Source organism: Scyliorhinus canicula, chromosome 25, assembly GCF_902713615.1.
Source record: "Scyliorhinus canicula chromosome 25, sScyCan1.1, whole genome shotgun sequence".
NCBI lineage: Eukaryota > Metazoa > Chordata > Chondrichthyes > Carcharhiniformes > Scyliorhinidae > Scyliorhinus > Scyliorhinus canicula.
Window position 1 is genome coordinate 6996431 of NC_052170.1, and position 24837 is coordinate 7021267.

At 48.5% G+C, this 24837-nt stretch overlaps 1 protein-coding gene across 1 annotated transcript in view; it reads right to left on the reverse strand.

Moving 5' to 3' along the window:
* The window catches only part of LOC119957048 (complement C3-like), a 166552-nt gene that overhangs the window by 87190 nt on the left and 54525 nt on the right, over window positions 1–24837 (reverse strand). Inside the window, exons 16-19 of the mRNA XM_038784654.1 lie at window positions 24366–24437; window positions 19083–19280; window positions 10662–10770; window positions 2592–2677 (exon numbers count right to left, since the gene is read on the reverse strand). Coding sequence (XP_038640582.1) covers window positions 2592–2677; window positions 10662–10770; window positions 19083–19280; window positions 24366–24437 — 465 coding nt within the window. The remainder of the gene's footprint in view (window positions 1–2591; window positions 2678–10661; window positions 10771–19082; window positions 19281–24365; window positions 24438–24837) is intronic.

Genomic DNA, 24837 nt, shown 5'->3' on the forward strand with positions numbered 1-24837 from the left:
TTCTCAATCTGAGCATAGCATTGTTCATTTTACGTTAACATGAGATGCAAATGGTTGTTTTTGCTGCATGAGGGGTGCTCCTTGCTTAGTGCATCGCACTTCAGGGTGACCTCATCATTAACATCATAGCACCTCAACACTGGTGTTGTCATCCCGAAATGTTTAACGTTAGTGGAAGGTGTTTCTTGTCCTAGGGCAGCACGGTGGCAAAGTGGTTAGCACTGAAAATGAAATGAAAATCGCTTATTGTCACAAGTAGGCTTCAATGAAGTTACTGTGAAAAGCCCCGAGTCACCACATTCCGGCGCCTGTTCGAGTACACAGGGAGAATTCAGAATGTCCAAATTACCTAACAAGCACGTCTTTCAGGACTTGTGGGAGCACCCGGAGGAAACCCACGCAGACACGGGGAGAACGTGCAGACTCCGCACAGACAGTGACCCAAGCCGGGAATCGAATCTGGGACGCTGGAGCTGTGAAACAACAATATTAACCACTGTGCTACCGTTTCACCCAGTTTGATCCACTGAAGTTGTAGCTGATGACACCTAACCAGAGGCCACAGACCAACACCGAGACCCGCTACAGCGAAGCCAATGCTGCAACTAAGAGCTTGACCGAGCGATGCTTCGGCCTTTTGAAGCTGCTGTTCGAGTGCCTTCACCGCTCTGCAGGGGCCCTCCAGTATGGGTGGCCCGCATTGTGGCCACGTGCTGCCTCCTCCACGACATCGCGCAGCAGAGGGGCGGCATGCTGGAGGAGGAGGAGGAACCCTAGGTCTCGTCTAACGAGTAGGAAGCTGGGGGAGGGGCAGGACATGGGGCCCAGGCAGACCTTGGACATGAATGATGGGAATTTTCACAGTAACGTCATTGCGGTGTTAATGTCGGGTTAGGGTGAGGGTTGATGTAAGCCTACTTGTAACAATAATATTATTAACCCCTGTCATGCCGGGCCCAGCCCCACCAGCCGGGGGGTCACCCCGACACGACAGGAATCGTCGAATGTGCCAGGAAGATGGCATCGAGCACACTGCCCGTGTATCGGGTGCATATGTGTGTGAAGCGCAGCTGATGGTCACATGTCAGCTGTACGTTAATCAAGTGAAACCCCTTTTAGTTTGTGTCGAGTGGCCTGTCATCCGCAGATACTCATCGGGGGACTAGCATCCCGTCGAACATCTCGTGGATCTGGGGAATCCCGGCGATGGCGGTGAACCCTGCTGCCCGGGCATCCTGGTGGGCCCTGTCCAGATTGAAGTGGATGTATTGAGCCACCTGAGATTCCGGATAGATCCCACTTGGTGCCTGGAAGGGAGTAAAAGTTCAGGGTGACCATCACCTTGATGGTCACCAGGAGAGGGTGTCCTCCCATCAAACCCCCACGGTGCCAGGTGTGCTGTGATCTGGCAGATATGTCGCACTGTCTTCGGCATGCCCGGTCTCGCAGGCTGGCAAATGATGGGCACTGCCGGTACACACGAGGCCTCATGTGGCGCCTTCTTGGAACCTCCACCTCCTCGGCCTGTAGGGCGACTGGCTGTCTATCTGGGCGGTTGCCACCTGTTCTGCTGCTGCACGCTCCGCTGCTGCAGCTTCTTCCTCTCGAGTAGTGCCAGCTCGTATGGCACAGGACATCCCCCAGGGCTAGCAGCAAGGCCACCATTGCTGAATTCCAGTATCCATTGTCTGCAGGGGGTGAAAGGCCAACATGTTAGCATGCTGCATACCCACGTGCCCAATCAGGTCTCCTGGGCTACATGGCACAGGTTGGCACTACGGGCTCCGCTCCCGTATGTCCACCAATCTCCGCATCCCTAGCCCAAGCATTGCCTGGCACTGTGGAGGCCCCTGGCCCTGGTGCAGGGGTACAGTCGGCTGGTGCTGCCCTTGACAGGGGTATGCTCCAGGGGTACGCCGGTTTCACGATTTTTAAAAGCACAAGTGAACCGCCATACGGAGGCGGAGTATGAGCAGGCCACGGGGAATTACTGGGTCAGGCCGATCCGAACTGCATTGATGCTGCTGTCGAGGCGGTGGAGAATTGTGATTTGGCGACCAGTCGGCGCCCGTCACGATTTTGGCGTTGGTACTGATTCTCCGTCCAATCGCGTTTCGCGATTTTGCTGTCAGCCAACGGAGACTCCCAGAGAATGATCTGCCTTCATTTTCAGGGGATCCACCATCTTTCTTCAATACTGGGTCAGTGACGTTGGATACCTTTTCAATATGGCACCCAGGCAATACGGTGGACTACGTGCCACCCAGGCCTGCCCTGTCACGAAATACGGCGGAAATGCCCACATGTATTATTAATGAGGTTGGCACAGGAAGATGTGGCGTGTATTCCCACCGGCCGTGTTCCCACCTCCACCATGGCACTTACCCACCGTGGCACTTACCCACCGTGGCACTTAGTCTCAAAATGGGAGGATTCCACCCCATGTTCCAAATGGTGGATCAAATGGCTTCTGCTCTCAAGTCTTTAGACAAGAAAGATCACAACAGAGGTCACATGACTACGACAAGCTTACAGCAAGTCACATTGTACAAAGGCACTTTCCAAAAATGACTAAGCTGAAAATCACTTACCTTTCTGTGATGACACACTGACGGCTTGTATTTCCCAAGTAGTAATTGAGTCTTTAAGATAACCAGATACCTCCTTTGTGACAACGCTGAGTAAGAAAAGGAAAAATATATTTTGATTGAATACTTCTTGACCAATACTGTGAACACCTTGACTATAATTGTCATTTATTTGTGAAATCAACTACTGAACTCTTGCTACCCTTTGTTTGACTGCTAACTATTAACCTATATTCAAGATAATACAAACCATTTAATATAATAATCTTTATTGTCACAAGTAGGCTTCCATCAATACTGCAATTACGTTACTGCGAAAAGCCCCTAGTCACCACACTGTCATGTGAGGGTCCCTTTAAGAAAAGTGTGTTTTATCAAATGGCTGCAGTGATGTCACTGTGTGGGTGGAGCTGGGCTGTGATTCTGTCTTTTACTTTTGTTTTGAGCTCGAAGCTGCTTTGCGGCTCTGAGTTTTTTGATTTTGTTTTCAGTTGGGAGCTGCATTCAAACAAAGAAGGTGTATTTTTGGCCTCTCTCTCTCTCTCTGCATGCTAAAGAATGTCTCCAGACCACTTGATAATTTCAAAGTAATACCTGTTTTCTGTAAGGAATTCAAACCTACTCTTTTGTAGGAAAAAAGGGTGTTTGGCTTATGGATGTTGTTAGGAAAGTTATTAAGGGTTATCGATAGAGTACTGTATCTTTGCGGAGGGGGTATTTGTGTTGGTGGTTGATAAGATGTTTACTGTGTGGTTATAAAATGTTAACTGTATTCATGGAATAAACATTGTTTTTTTAAAAATACTTAATATCTCTGTTGCATAACACCTGGAAAGTGGGCCCTTGTGCTCCTCGGTAGCATTGTGGATAGCACAATTGCTTCACAGCTCAAGTGTCCCAGGTTCGATTCCGGCTTGGGTCACTGTCTGTGCGGAGTCTGCACATCCTCCCCGTGTGTGCGTGGGTTTCCTCCGGGTGCTCCGGTTTCCTCCCACAGTCCAAAGATGTGCAGGTTAGGTGGATTGGCCGTGATAAATTGCCCATAGTGTCCAAAATTGCCCTTAGTGTTGGGTGGGGTTACTGGGTTATGGGGATAGGGTGGAGGTGTTGACCTTGGGTAGGGTGCTCTTTCCAAGAGCCGGTGCAGACTCGATGGGCCGAATGGTCTCCTTCTGCATTGTAAATTCTGTGATAATCTGTGATAATCAAAATCTACTGAAAGTTGTGGGTCAGGTGAACTCCATAATACACTTTGGTGTTATATACACCCTGGCCCATAACAACACTCCGACGCCTGTTCGGGTACACTGAGGGAGAATTCACAATGTCCAATTCACCTAACAACCACGTCTTTCGGGACTTGTGGGTGGAAACCGGAGCACCCGGAGGAAACCCACGCAGACACGGGGAGAACATGCAGACTCTGCACAGACAGTGACCCAAGACGGGAATCGAACCTGGGACGCTGGCACTGTGAAGCAACAGTGCTAACCACTGTGCTACCATGCAGGGTATGGGTAGGTAATGAGTGTTGTCCCTAAAGGCAAGTCTGGTAATGTGCCACACTTTCTCTCTGCTCAGCCGGAGTCTTCAACAGCATGCCTGGTTCAGTAGGTCCTCAAATGTCAGGCTCCACCAGTACACACTAGGCCTCATCCAGCACCTCCTTGGCACATCCCCCTCCTCGGCCTGTTGGGCAGCCAGCTCTCCAGCCTGGCCGGCTGCCCCCTGCCCCTCTGCTGCCCACTCCGCTGCTGCAGCTTCCACCTCCTCTTCGGGCGGCAGCTGCAGGGCAACCCATAGAGCTGCGGCAACCAGTAGGGCAGCCACCAATGCTGGGCGAACTCCAAAAGGCATTGTCTGTCAAGGGTGAAAGGCCAACATGTTAGCATGGTGCGAACCCCCTCTGCCCAACCGGTTCAACGGGCTACACGGTGGCCCCGATTGGTAGTGCCGGCTCTGCCCCCTCACCTCGCATGGTGCCCCTGCCCTACACCCTCACCCATCTTCCATTGGTAGTCAGCAGCATAGGAACCTCTGGCCCTAACACCCAGGGATACCTTTAGCTGGCACTGCCCTCGCAGTGGGCTGCTGTGGGTGTGGCCTTGGGTGGTCCGCTGATGGGTGGCGGCCAGTTGGGTAGTGAATTTGAGGCACGGGGGAGCGGTGTGTGGTGGGGGGGGGGGGGGTGCAGAGGTGGGCGCACCCATATGGCCGGTGTCACTATGTAGAGCCAGGGGCTGAGGTGGGTGGTCAGTTGGTGCGCAGCAAGATGGCCACCATAACGGTGGTCAGTGTCTTGACCACTTTTAAATGGTATGAACCGTTGGAAACTATTTGGTTGCCAGTATAATCTTTTAACTTGCATGCTGCGGGTATCATCTCGTGTTCCCCTTGGATTGATGCGAGGTCTTTGCTAGTCATCAAGTTTGCTGAAGCACCAGAGACAAGTTTGAAGAGTATCAGTACATCATTGAATGGCACTGTTGTGGTCCACTCACTGTTGTATTCAACTTGATTTATTTGCTGATGAACCTTCGTTGCTGATTGAAATTCACCTTGAAGTTCATCTTCTGTATTTATTATGTCCACAAAGAAAGTATTTTCTAAGGAGAAAAAATCTTCATCTTCTGTAAAATCTTTCCTTGATTCTTTATGTTCCATCTTATCAATGTCGCAAATAGTGATTTGTTGTTGCTTCATAGCTGGATTGTGAAAAATTGCTGTGGACGTGCATTGAGATGCAAAGTAGTTGAGCTTTGAGCATTTTGAACATCGTTTTCCTTGTGAAGGACACTTCCCGTTTAAGTGGGCGTTACCATATCGGTAGCACGTCATGATGTCATCTCCCTGACGCATGATGCACATTTGCGCATGTGCGGACTTCTTCTCTTGAGCCCGGCATCTTTGTATGAACTGCGCATGTGTCGAGCTGGAGTGCGCGCGCGTGCAAGATAGCTGCCGTGCTTCTTTGCTGCCTGCGACACCATTTTAACACGCTCAACCTCGTGGTGGACCTTCGCACCTTTCCCCGGTGATAAAACTCCAAATATTGATTTCAGCTTTGCTCATGCGAAACACATTTTTCAATCGCAATTTTGAGCGTTAGATCGTTTTGTCTCAGTAATGCTTCTCTCAAACTTTCATCACAAAGTCTGTAAGCAATTTGATCCCTTATTAAAGAATCATGCAAATCAGAAAAATTCCATGTTTTTGTGCTAGCAGTTTTAAATCGGTGACAGAGCCTACAATCGGTTCGCTATTTTTCTGTACCCTTTTATGAAAGCTGAAACGCTTCAGTATGTCATCGTCTGCATCTTGCAGCTGTCATCAAACTTCACGATAATCACACCAAATTTGCTTTTGTCTTTGCCTTCAGTAAATATAATTATATATCTCTCTAGCTTGCCACCTGCCATTGACAGGAGCATTGCTATTCTTCCGGCTTGAGAGGCAGTATTTAAATCATGCGCTTCCAGATACAGTTGGAACTGTTGTTTAAACAACTTCCAACTTAAATTTAAGTTACCAGAGGTTTTCAGCTGCTGTGGAGCTTGAACATGGTCCATCAAATGGGTTTGTTGTCCAGGATCCATTTGCTGCGAAGCCTTCCACAGTCGAACAGTCGGTACTGGAACTTTCTTTTGTCTACCTAATCTATCGAGTATTATTTTCTTAAAGCTTTAGCCTGGTACCATGTTATATTACTTTGGAGTAATATTTGTTACTCATTTGTTCCTGCCAAGTTGAGCTTAACTTAGATGATGAATACTCGAAATCATCCAGTTGATAACAAATTAATTTGTTGAGTAATTGTTCAACTTAGTCGTGAGTTATTTTCTTCAATCCTTATACTAGTTCTAATTAGATAATGTATATTTAGATTAGCAATGATACTTATACTCTACACTCTGATCTTGCTAAACTTCTTGACTCTAGTCACAATACATTCAGAATGGGAAAACAGATTGTGGCTGTTTATAGATCTCTCATTAGTGCTGCCCTCTAGTGATCATCTGACTGTACTGACTACACATTAACCCTTCATGTATTTACATATACAGAGATCCCTACACCTCTATTAACCCTGTTCCCCTCCCAACCAACCATGCTAGACTCATTGAGCCACTCTGATTGGCCCAAGAAGTCGCAGTCCAACTCCCCACACCACTCCCTTTAAATAGCCCAGCTGTTAGGGATAGCAAGGTGACCACTACCTCCCACACCTGCCCCTGTCCAATCCACACACACCACCAAATCCAAGACCTGTGATCCCCCTCCCCCACCCTCATCCCGCATCCTACCATCTCTTGTATACCTAATGGCCGAGCATAAAGAGAAGCTCAACGCAAGCTCAAAGAACAGGACCTCATTTACTAGTTTATTTTACCCTCTGTGTTCTTCACTTATCCCATTGCCAGTCCATTTGAGTTCTGACAATTAAACTTTTTCATCATTTGACCTCTCCTACCCTCTAAGCTATCAAAGCCCTTCTCTGTTGTTTTCCATCTTTCACCGTTTCACTTGCATAAAACTTATTACATTTCTTACTTTCCCAGTTCTAATAAAAGGAGACACACCTGAAGCAGTAACTCAATTCCCTCTCCATTGATGCTGCCTGACCCCAGCATTTGATATTTTTTTCAGATTTACTCACTCTTCCAACTTCTTCCATCGGGCAGGAGATACAGAAGTCTGAGAACACGCACGAACAGACTCAAAAACAGCTTCTTCCCCACTGTCACCAGACTCCTAAATGACCCTCTTATGGACTGACCTCATTAACACTACACCCTGTATGCTTCACCCGATGCCGGTGCTTATGTAGTTACATTGTATACCTTGTGTTGCCCTATTATGTATTTTCTTTTATTCCCTTTTCTTCCCATGTACTTAATGATCTGTTGAGTTGCTTGCAGAAAAATACTTTTCACTGTACCTCGGTACACGTGACAATAAACAAATCCAATCCAATCCAACCCTTGTCCCTGTCCATCTGTCCTAACGACCACCCATAACCCTCGCCGACTGCCGAGGCCTCTGGCCGTGCGGCTTGAGGCTATTACCGACAGGGAATGGCATTCGTGGTTAAGTGAGCACGGCACACGACCTAATTGGATTCCCATGGGTGAGGTGGCCATGAAGCATATTAGAGTCATTGCCCAGCATCCCAATCACACCATAATGCCTGATCACTGCGGGAAGCAACACTCACACACGCAGCAGCCAACATCTGAACACCCAGGGGATGGGACACAGCTCTGCTGTCCGGTGCAGGTCATTACTCTTTTTGCGGCACTGGAGGCCAGTCCTCCTGGTCACACTTCAGGCGCTCACAGCTGCCGCCGCCTAGGCCCTGGAGCACTGACTGCTCTATGGCTAACCCTTCGGAACCCTCAGGGGAACAGGACATCCCTCCTGGCCTCCATGGTATCTAGGAGCCTCCCTAGATCAGCGTCCCCAAATCTTGGGGACTGGTCTCCTGGGCGCCATTGTCTCAAGTTGGCTGGGGTTGTCTGAGCAAGTACAGCTAGCTTAAGTGTTGCTCTACCTTGTTAGCGGGGGGCTGGTGAGCGCAGTGCCGGCAAATCAGCTGGCGAGCCTTCATTTGCTGCGAGAAGCCCGTGGGGCTTCGTAAAGTGGATCAATTAACGTTGAATAGCGTTGCCGGCCTTGTTGGGCCAAGTGCCGGGAAACTCGCAGCAATTCCCACTCGCAGCAGGGTAGCATGGTGGTTAGCATAAATGCTTCACAGCTCCAGGGTCCCAGGTTCGAGTCCTGGCTGGGTCACTGTCTGTGCGGAGTCTGCACGTCCTCCCCGTGTGTGCGTGGGTTTCCTCCGGGTGCTCCGGTTTCCTCCCACAGTCCAAAGATGTGTGGGTTAGGTGGATTGGCCATGCTAAATTGCCCGTAGTGTCCTAAAAAGTAAGGTTAAAGGCGGCGGTTGTTGGGTTACGGGTATAGGGTGGATATGTGGGTTTGAGTAGGGTGATCATGGCTCGGCACAACATCGAGGGCCGAAGGGCCTGTTCTGTGCTGTACTGTTCTATGTTCTATGCTACAACACCAAAATCTTTCCAGAGAATCGCAGTTTTAAGTGGATTCGATTTAGCATTGCTGCGTACAGAATGGTAACCCTACAATTAGATTCATGTCAGACAAAGATGTTTGCATCTGGGGGTTTGGGTTGCAAAGTAAACAAGTTGGGAGAAGTAAAAGTCATTGCTTAGAAACCAGGTATGAATACTTTTTGAGTGTAGGTTAACTAAATTCTTAGTAGTTGGAATTGGGAAGCGAAAGGCAGAAAAGACATTCAGTGGCAGAAGGTGCACGAAAGCAAGCTCCAGGGGAAATGAAATGAAATGAAAATCGCTTATTGTCACGAGTCGGCTTCAATGAAGTTACTGTGAAAAGCCCCTAGTCGCCACATTCCGGCACCTGTCCGGGGAGGCTGGTACGGGAATCGAACCGTGCTGCTGGCCTGCTTGCTCTGCTTTAAAAGCCAGCGATTTAGCCTTGTGAGCTAAACCAGCCCACAGAAGTAAAGGACAGTTAGTTCTAGAAACTAGGGATTGGAAAAGAAGCTCCAGGAATATTGAAGTAAAAAGGAGCAAAGCGGAACTGCCTTTGCTGTTTAGTCAGGCCTGGAAAGAGATTTGATGAGGCGGCAACAGACCAGCCACATACCTTTTTTTTTTAATAAATTTAGAGTACCCAATTATTTTTCCAATTAAGGGACAATTTAGCATGGCCAATCTACCTATCCTGCACATCTTTGGGTTGTGGGGGTGAAACCCACGCAAACACAGGGAGAATGTGCAAACTCCACACGGACAGTGACCCAGGGCCGGGATTCGAACCCGGGTCCTCAGCGCCGTAGGCAGCAATGCTAACCATTGTGCCACCGTGCTGCCCTCAGCCACATACCTGAAGCAATAAGATTTCATGTCCTTATTTATAGTTTTTCAAGCAGTAGTATTCTGTTGGGTCAGGAAGAAGTCTTACCACACCAGGTTAAAGTCCAACAGATTTGTTTCGAATCACTAGCTTTCAGAGCACTGCTCCTGCCTGAGGTGTTGGGGACTGAGCACCTGAGTTTGTGCAGAATTTTGAATGCATGTCGCAACTCGAGATAAATGAAGCCTGAAAGGAGATGTGGAAAACCTGGTGCTAGATTCCTTATCAAAACAGGGCAACAGAATCTTTGTTTGGCAAAATAATTGGAAAACCCGGAGCGAATTCTGAATGCAACAACTGATGGATAGCACTGTTTGAAAGAAGATTTAAAGAGTGACTTTTTGAGTTGTGGAGTTGGAAACACTGATGTGACAATCCCTGGGGGAATTTGAGGGGAAAACCACAGAAAATTAGTTGAATGGCATAGAACATAGAATCATAGAATTTACAGTGCAGAAGGAGGCCATTCGGCCCATCGAGTCTGCACCGGCTCCTGGAAAGAGCACCTTACCCAAGGTTAACACCTCCACCCCATCCCCATAACCCAGTAACCCCACCCAACACTAAGGGCAATTTTGGACACTAAGGGCAATTTTATCATGGCCAATCCACCTAACCTGCACATCCTTGGACTGTGGGAGGAAACCGGAGCACCCGGAGGAAACCCACGCAGACACGGGGAGGATGTGCAGACTCCGCACAGACAGTGACCTAGGCCGGAATCGAACCTGGGACCCTGGAGCTGTTAAGCGATTGTGCTATCCGCCATTTGGTTTTAGAGTGGGTTGTTACCTTCAAAAACTGTATACATTTGTGAAGCTAATGGGGGAGTAAAGGATTATTGTATTATAATCCAACTTTTCGTGTTTAATCATTGTTTTCTTTCTTCTTGATAAAAACTAATTTGCAGTCTGTGCTCCTCCACAGTTTAAAAAAAAAACTAAAGTTCCGATCCTCAGTGTTCCACTCTGGAACCTGCCCGTTCAATAGTGACACCAATAGGATCCTAACACTTTGGATTGAAAGAATACTACTGAGTGACAATTCTATGTATTCAGTCATAAGAAGCAGTGCTAATACTACACATTCTTACAAATGCACAATAGTAATTTGTACCCTTCTCTGGGATTTATGGGCAGAATCTTCAGTAGCCACAGCCAACTTTCTGGAAAGTCACTTCTGGATATAATATCCTCGTAGGGAGAATAGAAATCATCATCATCACCTGAAGGAGAGGGTAAATGGTAATTAGTGAGATACTGGTTCATATTTTTCATTTTAATTGGAAAAATGACACATATAATTCACAGCTGTACTTTAAAAGGCAGCACGGTGGCACAGTGTTAGCATTGCGGCCTCATGGCACCAGGGGCCCAGCTTTGATTCGGCCTTGGCTGACTGCCGGTGTGGAGTTTGTAAATTCTCCCCGTGTCTATGTGGGTTACCTCCGGGTGCTCTGATTGCCTCCTCCCACAGTCCAAAGATTTGAAGGTTAGGTGGATTGGCCATGCTGAATTGGCCGTTGGTGTCCAAAGATTTGAAGGTTAGGTGGATTGGCCATGATCCATGTGCGGGGTTACGGGGATAAGGTGAGGGAGTAGGCCACGGTAGAGTGCCCTTTCGATTGTCAATGCAGACCTGTTGGGCCAAATGGCCCCCTTCTGCACTGTCGGGGTTCTAGGAAGAAGTGGGCCTACCATGTCAGAGTTTCTGAGACAACCCTGTTTAACCCACCACCGGTACCTTGAAGGTCACCATTGATCAAAAACTCAACTGGAATTGTCGCATATATACAGTGGTTACAAGTGCAAGTTGGGAGAGCTTGGGAATTCTGCCATGAATAACTAACTGCGTGTCACCCAAAAGCCATGAACAAGACATAAATGTGAGATAGATATAAATGGGTATGATATAATTGGGATTACGGACACTTGGCTGCAGCGTGACCAGGGATGGGAACTGAATGTCCCATTGTTTTCAGTATTTAGGAAGGACAGGCATAAAAGAAAAGGTGGTGGTGTGTCACTGCTGGTTATAGAGGAATTTAACACAATAGTGAGAAAGGATATTAGCTCTGAATGTTAGCTCTGACAATGTGGAGTCTGCATGGGCAGGGTTGAGAAATACCATGGGGCAAAAAACATTAGTGGGTGTCATATATAGATCCCCAAAGTGCAGGGGTGATGTTGGGAATGGCGGTAAACACAGAATTAGAGATGCTTGTAATAATGGAAGAAGGTAGAGAGAAAGCAGGGAATTATAGACCAGGAAGCCTAACATCGGTAGTGGGGGAAATTCTTGGATCCATTATCAAGGACTTTATAGCAGAATATTTAGAAAGCAGTGGAAGGATCAGTCAGCATGGATTTATGAAGAGGAAATCATGCTTGACAAATCTGTTGGAATTCTTTGAAGATGTAACGAGTACAATTGACAAGAGGGAGCCAGTCGATGTGGCATATTTGGACTTTCAGAAAGCATTTGACAAAATCCCAATAAGAGATTACTGTGCAAAATTAAAACATATGGGATTGGGGGAAATATATTTAGGTAGATAGAAAACTAGTTGGCAGAGAGAAAACAACGAGTAGGAATTAATGGGTTGTTTTCAAATTAGCAGGCAGTAACTAGTGGGGTGCCACTAGCTATCACAATGTATATTAATGATTTGGTTGAGGGAACAAAATGTAACATCTCAAAATTTGCAGATGATACCAAATTGGGTGGGAGGGTGAACTGTGACGAGGATGCAGGGATCCTACAGCAAGATCTGGACAGGTTGGGCAAGTGGGCAAATCAATGGCAGATGCAGTATAATTTGGATGAGTGTGAGGTTATTCACTTTGGAAACAAAAACAGGAAGGCTGATTACTACCTGAATTGTTGTAAATTGGGAGAGGTGAGTGTGCAGCGGGACCTGGGTGTCCTTGTGCACCAGTCGCTGAAGGTAAGCATGCAGGTGCAGCAGGCGGTAAAGAAGGCTAATGGTATGTTGGCCTTCATTGCGAGTGGTTTCGAGTATAGAAGCAGGGATGTGTTGCTGCAATTATACAGGGCCTTAGTGAGGCCACACTTGGAGTATTGTGTGCAGTTTGGGTCTCCTTCTCTGAGGAAGGATGTTCTTGCTCTCGAGGGAGTGCAGAGAAGGTTTACCAGACGGATTCCAGGGATGGCGGGACTGTCATATGAGGAGAGATTGACTAGTTTGGGATTGTTCTCGCTGGAGTTCAGAAGAATGAGGGGGGATCTCACAGAGACTTATAAAATTCTAACAGGACGAGGCAGAGTAGATGCAGGGAAGATGTTACCAATGATGGGTGTGTCCAGAACCAGGGGTCACAGTCTGAGGATTCAGGGGAAACCATTTCGGACAGAGATAAGGAGACATTGCTTCACCCGAAAGTGGTGACTCTGTGGAATTCATTACCGCAGGAGGTAGTTAATGCTAAAACATTGAATATATTCAAGAGGCAGCTGGATATAGCACTTGGGGAGAATGGGATCAAAGGCTATGGGGAGAAAGCAGGATTAGGCTATTGAGTTGGATGATCAGCCATGATCGTGATGAATGGCGGAGCAGGCTCGAAGGGCCAAAAGGCCTCCTCCTGCTCCTATCTTCTATGTAAGTATGTAAATCAGGAGTGAAATGGAATACTTACATTTCCAAAACTAACATTACTTCGGCTCAACTAATATTTCTATGGCGTCCATCTCTTTGTCACTTGTTTATATTTTTGAAATATTTTGCTTGGCAATGAAGTTACTCTGGCCTCACAATTTAATCACCTGGATTGAAAGTTAACTTGATGATAGCACAGAAATGGACAGTATAGCACTGGACACTTATATATGCACCACTGCACATTCAAATGTTTTGCAGTCAGAGGAACTGAATTTGGTGCAAAGAGTAGACCAGGCAGCCATTATGATATTTCCTGTTTGCCTAAACACCCACTAAAAAAACTCTACACAAACATCTCTTCTCCACACGGGAAGATTTCTTTTTTTCTCCACCTTAACAGCACTTGGGCAGCACAGTAGCACAAGTGGTTAGCAGAGGAAATACCGCTTCACTGCACCACTCCCCCCCCACCAAACACACCCTGAGCAAGCCGGCACCTGAGGGACCGCGTCACGCGGAGAAGGGAAAGTGAAGTGGCAAGCGAGAGGAGGGCCCAGTAAGACAGGGGGGGGGGGGGGGGGGGGGGGGGAAGAACGGGCAGAAGGACAGAGAGCGGGCAAGGGAGAAACGAGACAGAAACTCCCGGGCAAGGGAGAAACGAGACAGAAACTCCCGGGAGGGGGTTACTGCACACTGGGGGAAGCGGGAATATGCAACAAAGCAAGGCCCGACGGGGGCCATGGCGCCAGGCAGGGAGGTGGGGAACACACAACAGGGACAAGGAGCAAAGAGGGATAGGAGCTGGGAGAAGAGGGACAAAGGAGGGGGAGCATGGGAAAGGAGGGTAAGGGGAGGACTGGGGGGTGGGGGGGGGGGGGGAGGGGGGACAGAGGGAGAGGGTAAGAATAGGACCAAAGCAAGAGGGGCAATATGGCTACAAAGAGCCGCAACCAGGGGCCTGGAGCAAAGAAACACTGCAAGTAACCACCCAGTACGGTCTCTGGGTGAAGGGAGACCCCAGAGTACAGGGGCAGATCCACGTGATGGATGCACTGTTGATGGCCATGTTGGGTGCCCCCTGGACAAAACCCCGGAACGCAGGGACTCGACCGCATGGAGAGAGCAGTGACAGTGGCCAACTTGGACAGCCCCCTCACAAAGGGAAACCCCGGAGGGTAGGGGCGCGTCCACCAGGTAAATGTGGTTAATCCCACAGGAGCGAGGGGACAGAAGCCCCCCCCCCCCATCAGGATAGTCACCTGGAACGTCAGGGGACTCAATGGCCCAGTGAAAAGATCCAGAATCTTCACCCACCTAAGAAACATGAAAGCTGACATAATCTCCCTCCGGCAGAGAGCAGGGCTGACAGCGAGTAAAGAAAGGCTAGATGGACAGACCTTCCATTCCTGTTACGGGTGCTGGCCGGGGGTGGCAATACTGATCAATAAGAGGACGATGTTTAAGGCGAGGAAGATGGTAACGGACCGAGTGGGCTGGTACGTCATGATCAGCGAGGCCCTAGGCGGGGCACCAATAGTGCTTGTTAACATTTACGCTCCCAACTGGGACGACAAAAAATTAATTAAAAAGACCATGACGGAAATCCGCGACATAGCAACGCACCAACTGATCATGAGGGGAGGGAGACTTTAACTGTGTACAGGACCCACGGACAAACAGGTCAAACCCCAAAACAAGGAAGACCTCAAACATGGCAAAGGAACTCGATCGCTTTCTGGAACAGATGGGAGCGGTGGACCCCTGGAGGTTCACCCACCCAGTGGAGAAAGAGTTCTCCTTCTTCTCCCCAGTACACAACGTATATACCAGGATTGACTTCTTTGTGGTGGGGAAATCGGTGCTTCCAGGGTTGGTCAAAGCGAAATATTCCGCAATCATAATCTCCAACCATGCTCCACATTACATGGACGTGAGGTTGGAGACGTGAAGGGCCCAACGCCCCGCATGGAGGTTGGACACTGCCCTACTAGTCGACATGGCTTTCAGCAAAAGGGTATCACAGGCCATAGTGGCGCATACGGAAAACAACCAAAACGGGGAGGTCTCACCCTCCATGTTCTGGGAGGCGCCAGAGGCCAAGATGAGAGGAGAAATTATCGCCTTCAAAGCGCGAAGAGATAGGGAGGAAAGAACTTCTAGGCAGCAGTTGGTCGACTCCATACTGGAGGCAGACCATGAATACTCTGAGGCCCAACCGTAGAGCTCCTGGCGGAGAAGAAAAAGCTACAAGTGGACTTTGACCTGCGCTCCACAAGGAAAGCAGTGCACCAACTCCGCCAAGCACAGGCAACTCTATCCAAACATGGAGACAAAGCCAGCCGCCTGCTGGCACGCCAGCTGAGAAAGCAGGCAGACACCAGAGAAATTACACAAATTAGAGACAACAGAGGCACATTGGAAACAGACCTAGAAAAGGTCAACAAAACCTTCAAGGCCTTTTACCTCACAGCCCACAACAGGGGACTCGGGGATGAAACGGTTCCTCGACGGACTGGACATTCCAGTTGGGGGGGGGGGAGGACAGAAAACAGGACTTGGAAGCACCACTAGAACTGGGTGAGATCATGGACAGCATTAGCTCCATGCAGGCGGGAAGGCGCCGGGACCAGACGGGTTCCTGCCGGACGTCTACAAAGAATTTGCGACAGCACTGGCCCCGCACCTGCGGGAGATGTTCACTTGCTGGCTAGGGGCGCATTGCCACCTACACTAGCACAAGCCTCAATCTCGCTTACCTAACTGAATGCAGGTCACACAGACCCATCTCACTGCTGAACGTAGGTGCCAAAATACTGGCCAAGATCCTAGACAAAAGGCTGGTGAAGTGTGTTCCAGAGCTGGTCGCAGAGGACCAGACGGGCTTTGTAAAAGGTAGACAGCCAACATTGAACATCAGGCATCTTCCTTCCAGGGAGAGAACACCAGAGGTGATCATCTCCCTGGTCACAGAAAAGGCCTTCAACAGAGTCGAGTGGAAGTACCTGATACAGATACTGGAGTGGTTCGGGCTCGGATCAGGGTTCACCTCTTGGGTGAAGCTCCTATACAACGCTCCCGTGCTGAGTGTACAGACAAACACCAGCTCCCAGTAATTCCAGCTGCACAGGGGCACCAGGCAGCGATGCCCGCCGCCCCCACTGCTGTTCGCCCTCGTGATCGAACCAGGAGCGATCGCTCTCAGAACAGCATAAAACTGGAGCTGAATGCAAAGGGGAGGCAGAGAGCACAGATGATCTGCTCCTCTACATCTTGGACCCACAAAGCAGCATGGAAGGAATCATCGTGCTCCTGAAAGAGTTTGGCACCTTCTCGGGCTACAAACTCAAACTGAGCAAAAGTGAGATCTTGCCAGTGAACCCGCAAGGGGGAGGGGCAACACTAACAGGACTGCCGTTTAAACAAGCCCGACACAAATTCCGCTACCTGGGGATCCAAATAGCCCATGACTGGAAAGGGATCCACAAATGGAACCTCACCAGTCTGATGGAGGAAGTAAAAAAGAACCTGCAAAGATGGAACACACTCCCACTCTCCCTCGCGGGGAGAGTTCAGACGATCAAAACGAACATGCTGCCCAGATCTTCCTACTTAGATATGTCCCGATCTATATCCTCAAGGCCTTTGTCAACTCACTGGACAATTTAATCATGGCGTTTGTATGGGGGGGGGGGGGGGGGGGGGGAAGAATGCTAGGATCCAAAAGAAGGTCCTACAGAGTCTGGGGGGGGGGGGCTCGCCTACAATACTGCCATTGGGCGGCAACAACAGAAAGAGTAGTGGGACAGCTTAAGGAGCCAGAGGCCGAGTGGGTGTGCGCAGAGGAGGCCTCCTGCAGGGGGACCTCGCTCCAGGCCCTCGCATGGCGGCACTCCCATCCCCACCCAAAAAACACTCCAGCGGCCCAGTGGTGGTCGCCACCCTCCAGACCTGGAACCAATTACAGCAACAACTCGGTCCGACAAAGCCCCATCTGCAACAACCATAGGTTTGTTCCAGCGCTCACTGACGCTACCTTTAAAAGGTGAAGACAGGGCGGGGGAACACTGACAGTCAGGGACCTGTACACCGATGGCAGGGTCACAACACTGGACGAACTGACAGAGAGATTCCAACTAGCTAAAGGCAACAAGCTCAGATCCCTGCAGCTTAAAAACTTCCCACGGAAGGAGACAAGGATGTACCCATAACCACCGCGACAGACACTAATAAAGGAATTACTGGACACAAATATTCTCGTAGAGGAAACTGCAGCGACATGTACAAATGACTGGTTGAGGACTGACACTGTACTGGACGCAACAAGGAGGAAAAAGACCTGGGGCTCGAAATAGGGTGGGGACTCTGGAGCGAAGCACTGCGTAGGGTCAACTCCATCTCCAGGTGAGCAAAACGCAACTAAAGGTGGTATATATAGCCCACTTCACAAGAACCCGAATGAATAGGTTCTTCCCGGAGGACAAAGACAGATGTGAACCCGGCAAAACACGCCCACATGTTCTGGTCTTGCCCCAGACTTGCCGGGTATTGGACAGCTTCTTCGAGGCAATGTCCAAAGTGGTGGGGGTGAGGGTGGAGCCGTGCCCGAAAGTGGTGGTCTTCGGGGTATGAGACCAGCCAGATCTCTTTCTGGTGAGGAGGGCGGACGCCCTTGCCTTTGCCTCCCTGATCGCCCACCGTAGAATCCTGTTTGGCTGGCGGTCAGCAGCACCGCCCAGAGCTGTAGACTGGCTGCCCGACCTCTCGGAATCTCTCCAAATGGAGAAAATCAAATTTGCCATCCGGGGGTCAGAAGACGGCTTCCTCAGAACATGGGAGCCATTCACCCAATTGTTCCAGGATCTGTTTGTGGCCAACGAACTAACAAATAAATAATCAAGTAGCCAAGAGCCAGGGGAATATAGCCAAGACATGAGAAAAGAGGGGGAAGGGTAGTAAGACTGGAGGGGGGGGAACAGTGCAAGAGGTGCAAGCCAAACACAGCTGAAAAGAAATGGGAGCTGCAGCGAGGGAGACGAGGGGAAGGGGTGGGGGACAGGGAAGATGGGGCAGAGAATAGAGGGGAGCTAGAGGGGAGGAAAGACGAGGGAACACAAACTGGAATGAGAGCACGGGAAACGACAATGACCACAACGAACACAGGAGGGCAACAGAGAGTAAGAAAGTACAGGTGGAAGGAACAACAGACGGCCGAGGTGGAGGCAAACACACAACAACGGCGAAAACCGACCGGGAGAAGCAAGTAACATCAGGGAGGTGATGGAACCATCAATTCACGAGACACGTGCTTTAAGATATGAACAGTGGTTTTAATCTACTTACTACAGAGCCAGCCTGTTACCCGTTGAGCTCTCGATGAACTGCAGGCTGGCTCTGGACAAGGGTATTTGTACAGCAGTCCAGGGGGAGGAGTCGTGGGCGGTGCCAAGGGTGGGGCCCTGTACAAACTCCTGAGCATTCCCAGAGCTACTCCCCCTAGTGGTCGGATAACGCTACTGCGCTTACAATGGTATTGGTAAATACAGTGTGAATTACTACGTTACATTCACCACAGGAGGCTCACCCAGTTTTGGTTTGGTTTGCCTGTTCTGTATGTACTTTATTTTTAAAAAACACAGACAAGAAGGGTGGGGGGGGAGAAAGCCGTTCCCCTCGGGCAATAACATCTTTAACGCAATTGTCTCTCCGTTGCTTCAATGTGTATACACTTCCCCAGTTATTATTTCCCCACCCCTTGGTTTTTTTCTAGTTATGAAATGTTTTTGTTATCGCTTTTTGGTTTCTCTATGTGTACATCTGTAAATATGCCGTATGTAAAAAAAACAATTAAAAAAAATTTTTTTTTAAACTTTGACATTTCATTTAGGTTACCACATAGAGAAATAATTGATGCTTACTTCTCGCTAGAGTTAGTTCAGTTTTGCTGCGTTGATCCTTAAATTCTTGGAGATGGTTGCAACAATCAAGGAAGGCGGCTTTACACTCTTCTCCAAGCCGTATCTCCCTTGCTCTCTTGGTACATGAAAATCCCATGGGGTTAGGCATCATTCCACCACGGCAACATCTGTGCTGCAATTTGGATTTGTACTGATTCACTAAAATAAAAAGACATAATGAATCAAATAGGAAAATTTAATATAAAAATACCAAAGAAAGGGGGAGTGAAATATGACCTTTGAAAAAAATATTTCAAAGAAATGTGGAAATCATTTTCCGGAGATGTTTAACAGCTCAGGGCTTTCGAATGAATCATAAAAAAGACGCATTTTTTATTTTAAACAAGCAATTAAGTTTATGTGCATACTAGGTCTCAATTATAATATCAGGGATAGTAAAATGTAAAATGGAGCTTTGTCATTCATGATTTAACAGCATAAAGACAAAAAAAATCGGGACAGGAGTAGGCCATTCAGCCCTTCAAGCCTGCTCTCCCATTCAATGTGATCACATTGATCTTCTACCAAAACTCGATGTTCCTCTTCACCGTTAAGTCAAAAATCCACTGTTCTGTCTTAAATATGATCAAAGACTGAGCCATTCAAAGCATGAGAGAATTCCAAAGATTCACAACCCTTTGAATGAGGAAATATCTCTTCACCTCAGTCCTAAACGGTCAACCTCTTAACCTGAGACTGTGGCTATCATTACTTTGGTGGGGAAAACATGAACAATTGCATAAGTGTAAAAGATACTTTCTAATATTTAGTAAGAGGAACTTGAATTTTGAGAGCACACTTGACTTAAATATTCCAAAATGCATCACCTCGCATTTGTCTGTATTAAACTCCATCTGCCATTTCTGTGCCCATGTATCAAGTTTACCTGTGTCCTGTTGTATCTTCTGACAACCCTCGTCATTATGAGCAACTCTGTCAATCTTTGTCATCTGCAAACTTACTAATCAGATCACCCACATTTTCCTCCAGATCATTTATATATACTACAAATAACAGAGGTCCCAGCACTGATCCCTACGGACTACTACTAGATGCAGACCTCCATTCAGAAAAACACCCTTCCACTGCTATTCTCTGTCTTCTATAATCAAGCCAATTCTGTATCCATCTAACCGAATCTCATGTGAATTTAGTTTTTGTAGCGCTCTGCCATGTAGGACCTTGTTAAATGCCTTACTAAAGTCCATATAAATTGCATCCATAGCCTTTCCATCATCAATTTTCTTTGATGAAGTCAAAAAAGTCACTCAAGTTGCTGAGACATGACCTTCCCTGTATAAAACGGTGCTGCCTGTCACTAACTAGTCCACATTCCTCCAAATGTGCATATATCCTGTCCCTCTGTATCTTTTCGAAAAGCCTCCCCACGACTGATGTCAGACTCACCGGCCTATAATTTGCTGGATTATCCCCGTTTCCTTTCAGAAACAGGGAAATAACATTGGCTATTCTCCAGTCCTCTGGAATATCACCTGTGGTCAAAGAGGATGTGAAGTTATCTGTTAAGGCCACAGCTATTACTCCCCTTGTCTCCTGCAGCAACCTGGTATAGATCCCATCTGGCCCCGGGAACTTGTCCACCTAAATGAACTTTAGAATACTCAACACTTCCTACTTTGATATATTGACGTTCTCAAGAGCGTTCACACACCTATCCCTGACTTCAACAACCATCATGTCCTTCTCCCTGGTGGACACCGATATAGAGTACTCCTTAAGGATTTCACCCACTTCCTATTGTACCACGCATCACTTCCCTCCATTGTCCTTGAGTTGGCCTACTTGTTCTCTTGCTCCTAATTCATTTCAGAACGAATGCATTGTCAGATACTAGCGGCAAACACTGGCCTTACTGATGGCTGTTGGGCTTAACTACAGAATCAAAGAGCCTGACCCACATGGTTGTGCCAGATTCACGGTCTTTCGCTGAATTGGTGACCTCGGTTGGGGACCACTTTAACTTGAAACCCTAATTATTATCCGTCGTTTCCACTGTCATGGGGTCAAGCAGGCTCATGGGATGGCCAGCAGTGACTTTTTTGTGAAAACAAAGGATCTGCACATTGAAGGAGTAGAATCCATTCTTGTTAATATAGGGTACTCTCCACTGTTTGTTGAAGAAAGACCATCCTTAGGAATGGGCACCGCCACAAGTACCACGTGCCACATGTAACACGTACCAGCCTCCCCGGACAGGCGCCAGAATGTGGTGACTAGGGACTTTTCACAGTAACTTAATTGAAGCCTACTCGTGACAATAAGCGATTTTCATTTTCATTTCATTTCACAACAGGAAGCGTTCTTTGAGGTGAAGAAACGACTCTCCTCCTCAAAACTATAAATGCATTTTGACACCACCAAGCCACTCATTCCATACACGGCGAGGTTGGTCATCCCAGACACTGGGGAAAAAGTCTGCCGCAGCCAGGACTGGTTCGAATCGGATGCAGAGCGGCTCGCCCCACTGCATTCTTTCGCCCCCGGGATGCAGTTTACATCTGCAATTTTGGCCCAGGTGTCACTTGAACACTGGGGGCGCGATTCTCCGCAAATTCGGAGAGTCATAAAGGCTGCCGTGAAATTGGCCGTGTTTCACGGCAGCCTCCGCGCCCCCTCCCGGGACCCGATTCTCCCCCCGGGCGGGACTAGCAGCGGGGCCCCGTGAAGCACGGCATCGCGGGCTTAGCGACCGTCGCTAAGTCCGCGCGCCAAGTGTCACGCCGGCTGACGCGCACGATAACGTCAGCCGCGCATGCGCAGGTTGGATGGCTCCAACCCGCGCATGCGCAGATGACGTCATCACGCAGACGCGTCAAACCCGCGCATGCGCGGGCCGTCATGCCCTTCAGCCGCCCCGCGGACTGATCCTGCGGGGCGGCGGAAGAACAAATAGTGCGCGGGTATCGGACCCGCTGCCCGCGATCGGTGCCCACTGATCGCAGGCCCATGCCACCCTTGGCACGGCCATGGTTGTCCAGGACGGGCACTTTGCGGCCGTTTTCATGAACGCTGAAAGCAGGTGTGATCGCAGCCGTGAAAACGGCCGTAAAGGCCTGGGAACTCGGCCCATCGGCCTGCGGGGAATCGCTGATCGCCGTACAAAACGGCGAGCAGCGATTCGTGTCGGGGGGCGGCCGGAGGGGGGGGAGAATAGCGGGAGGCCGTGAAAATTGTCGGGAAGGCCCTCCCGCTATTCTCCGACCCGTCGTGGGCAGCGGAGAATCGCGCCCTGGGTTTGGTAATGGCCCAGACCGGGCCAGTTCCTTATTTTGAGGGCAGAAAACAGCGTAGAATTGTCATGTGGACGACGTCCGCCGCACATCCCGGAACCAATCCCAGGCAAAACGGTCCCATTTCTCCCAAAGTTGCCGTTGCCGGCACTGCCAACTCCGCCAGCCATCACAGTCCTGGAGGCTGATATGCCTGATGCGGAAGTTTTGGATCCCAATATGGACGTCGAACAACAGATGAAGATTGGCGCCTAACACGTCTGCACCTGCTACACTGGTCCAATCCAGAGGCTCTATGCAAAAACGCCGGTCCCTGGTGCGGTAAATGCCCCACGGCCTGAATGCCGACCTCAAGCGTACCAGGAACCCCTTGCTACAGCCAATAGATATGGACTTGTGGAGCGACGGGGTGTTACAATCCCCTCGGAGGTTGCGGGGTCTGCACTATCCGGTTTCCCCGTGACCTCCACGGAATACAAACTTCCCCGGTAAAGAGGGCAGGCCTTCCCCCTTAACACATGCAGACATTCAGGATAAAAACCTCGACCTGGACACAGGTCAAGGAATGAGACTCATGATGTAGAGATGCCGGCGTTGGACTGGGATGAGCACAGTAAGGAGTCTTACAACACCAGGTTAAAGTCCAACAGGTTTGTTTCAAACACTAGCTTTCGGAGCACTGCTCCTTCCTCAGGTGAATTCAGGTGGACTTTAACCTGGTGTTGTGAGACTTCTTACAAGGAGTGAGACCCTTCTAGAAGTGGAGAGAACACTTACCAAGCAGCTAGCCTCTTATCCTGCAATAGAGTAAGAACCAATTCCTAGAGGTGAAAATGTCGTAAAAAAACAAAGGGACACTTCTTTCCCCTCTTCAGGGGCTGGTTTAGCATAGTGAGCTAAAGAGCAGGCTTGTAAAGCAGAACAAGGCCAGCAGCGCAGGTTCAATTCCCGTACCGGCCTGCCCAAACAGGTGTCGAAATGTGGCGACTAGGGGCTTTTCACAGTAACTTCATTTGAAGCCTACTTGTGACAATAAGCCATTTTAATTTTCGTATCATTTTTTTTCACCAAACCCATCACTCACCCAACTCCCATCACTCTTGTACAAAGTCATTCTCCAGTCCTCTAAGTGCTGCTGACTATCTGTCTCTGGGCCATCCTCCCTCTCCAGGTGCTTCTGACTGTCTCTCTCGAGACTCTCCACTGCTGTGTGTGGGGGGGAGGGGGTTTGTTGTAAACGTGGGGGGCTCCCTAGTGCATGTGGGAGGGTCACCGTGTCTGTGAGGGTTGTTTTTGTTTTAACCGGAGATTGTTTAAAAGGGCACCCCGATAGCTGGCTCCTTCAGGCCTGCCCCGCCAGCATGATGACATGGGATACGCCGCCAGGATATTTTTCTTCTAAGTGCTGGACAATATGGCAAGAAAAGCTGGCGAATGTAATGTCTCCATTAATATTAGTGCTGCACGCTGCTTTTCTTGCCTGTAAAATTCCACCCTTAGTCTGGTCTGCAGCATGAGTTTACATGATAATATCTGGCATTCCTTGATTGGTTTTTTTCAGTGAGTGTCAGGCACTTAATCCCCAGAAACTTGGGTGTCATTGTTGGAGCACAGGTGCTCATAGTTGTTGCATGCTAGATACTAGAAGATTTAAGCAAACAACCGTGAGTCGACCACTAATTTCTGTAGGAGGCGATGCAGGAAAACAGGGAGGTAAATTTACAAAAACTACTGTAAAGTCTCCATCCACAGTATGTTTATCCCACTGAGATCTGGACACAGTGGAAAGGCAGGTGCCATGCATATTAAATTGATAAAAGTAAACTCAGCAGCAACCATTTTGTTTTCATAGAGAAGGGCTGTCACCAGTTGGTTACACAGATACATCAGATAAACATTTTACTCCCATTTGGCTTAAAAAAGCTGCCATCAAAATGATTGTTACAAATGTGATTAATTGCAAAGCACTATTTCTTAAATCAGAAACACGTACATTTGGCTGTCGTAACGTCCATTAGTTTTGTTGAACGACGTTTACGTTTCATTGGCTGTTTGCACTTCGGCTCTGTAATTGACAATTGAAATAGACGCATGTTAAAATATGAATTACAGGCCTGCAGTTTCAAACAATCTTGATGCACAGTATAAGTTTTGCAAACCCAACTGCATGCTCCTAATGTCCTCATTGTACAGATTATTCCAGCGAATTAAGCAGCAGCAAAATACCGCGAATGGTGGAAATCTGGGTGAAAATAGAAAATGGTGGAACTCGGGCAGCAAGCTGAAGTGGGGATTTTAATTAGTGAAAGTGATGATTTTTGAAAGGATGAATATTGGAGGCACTGGTGATCAGAGGCGATTTAAATTAGAATCTAGGTGGAATGAGTGCTATGCAGATATGTATCATCAAGCTGGACTAGATTTCTGCACAATTAAAGGACTCTGCATTAAACCATTATTTTATT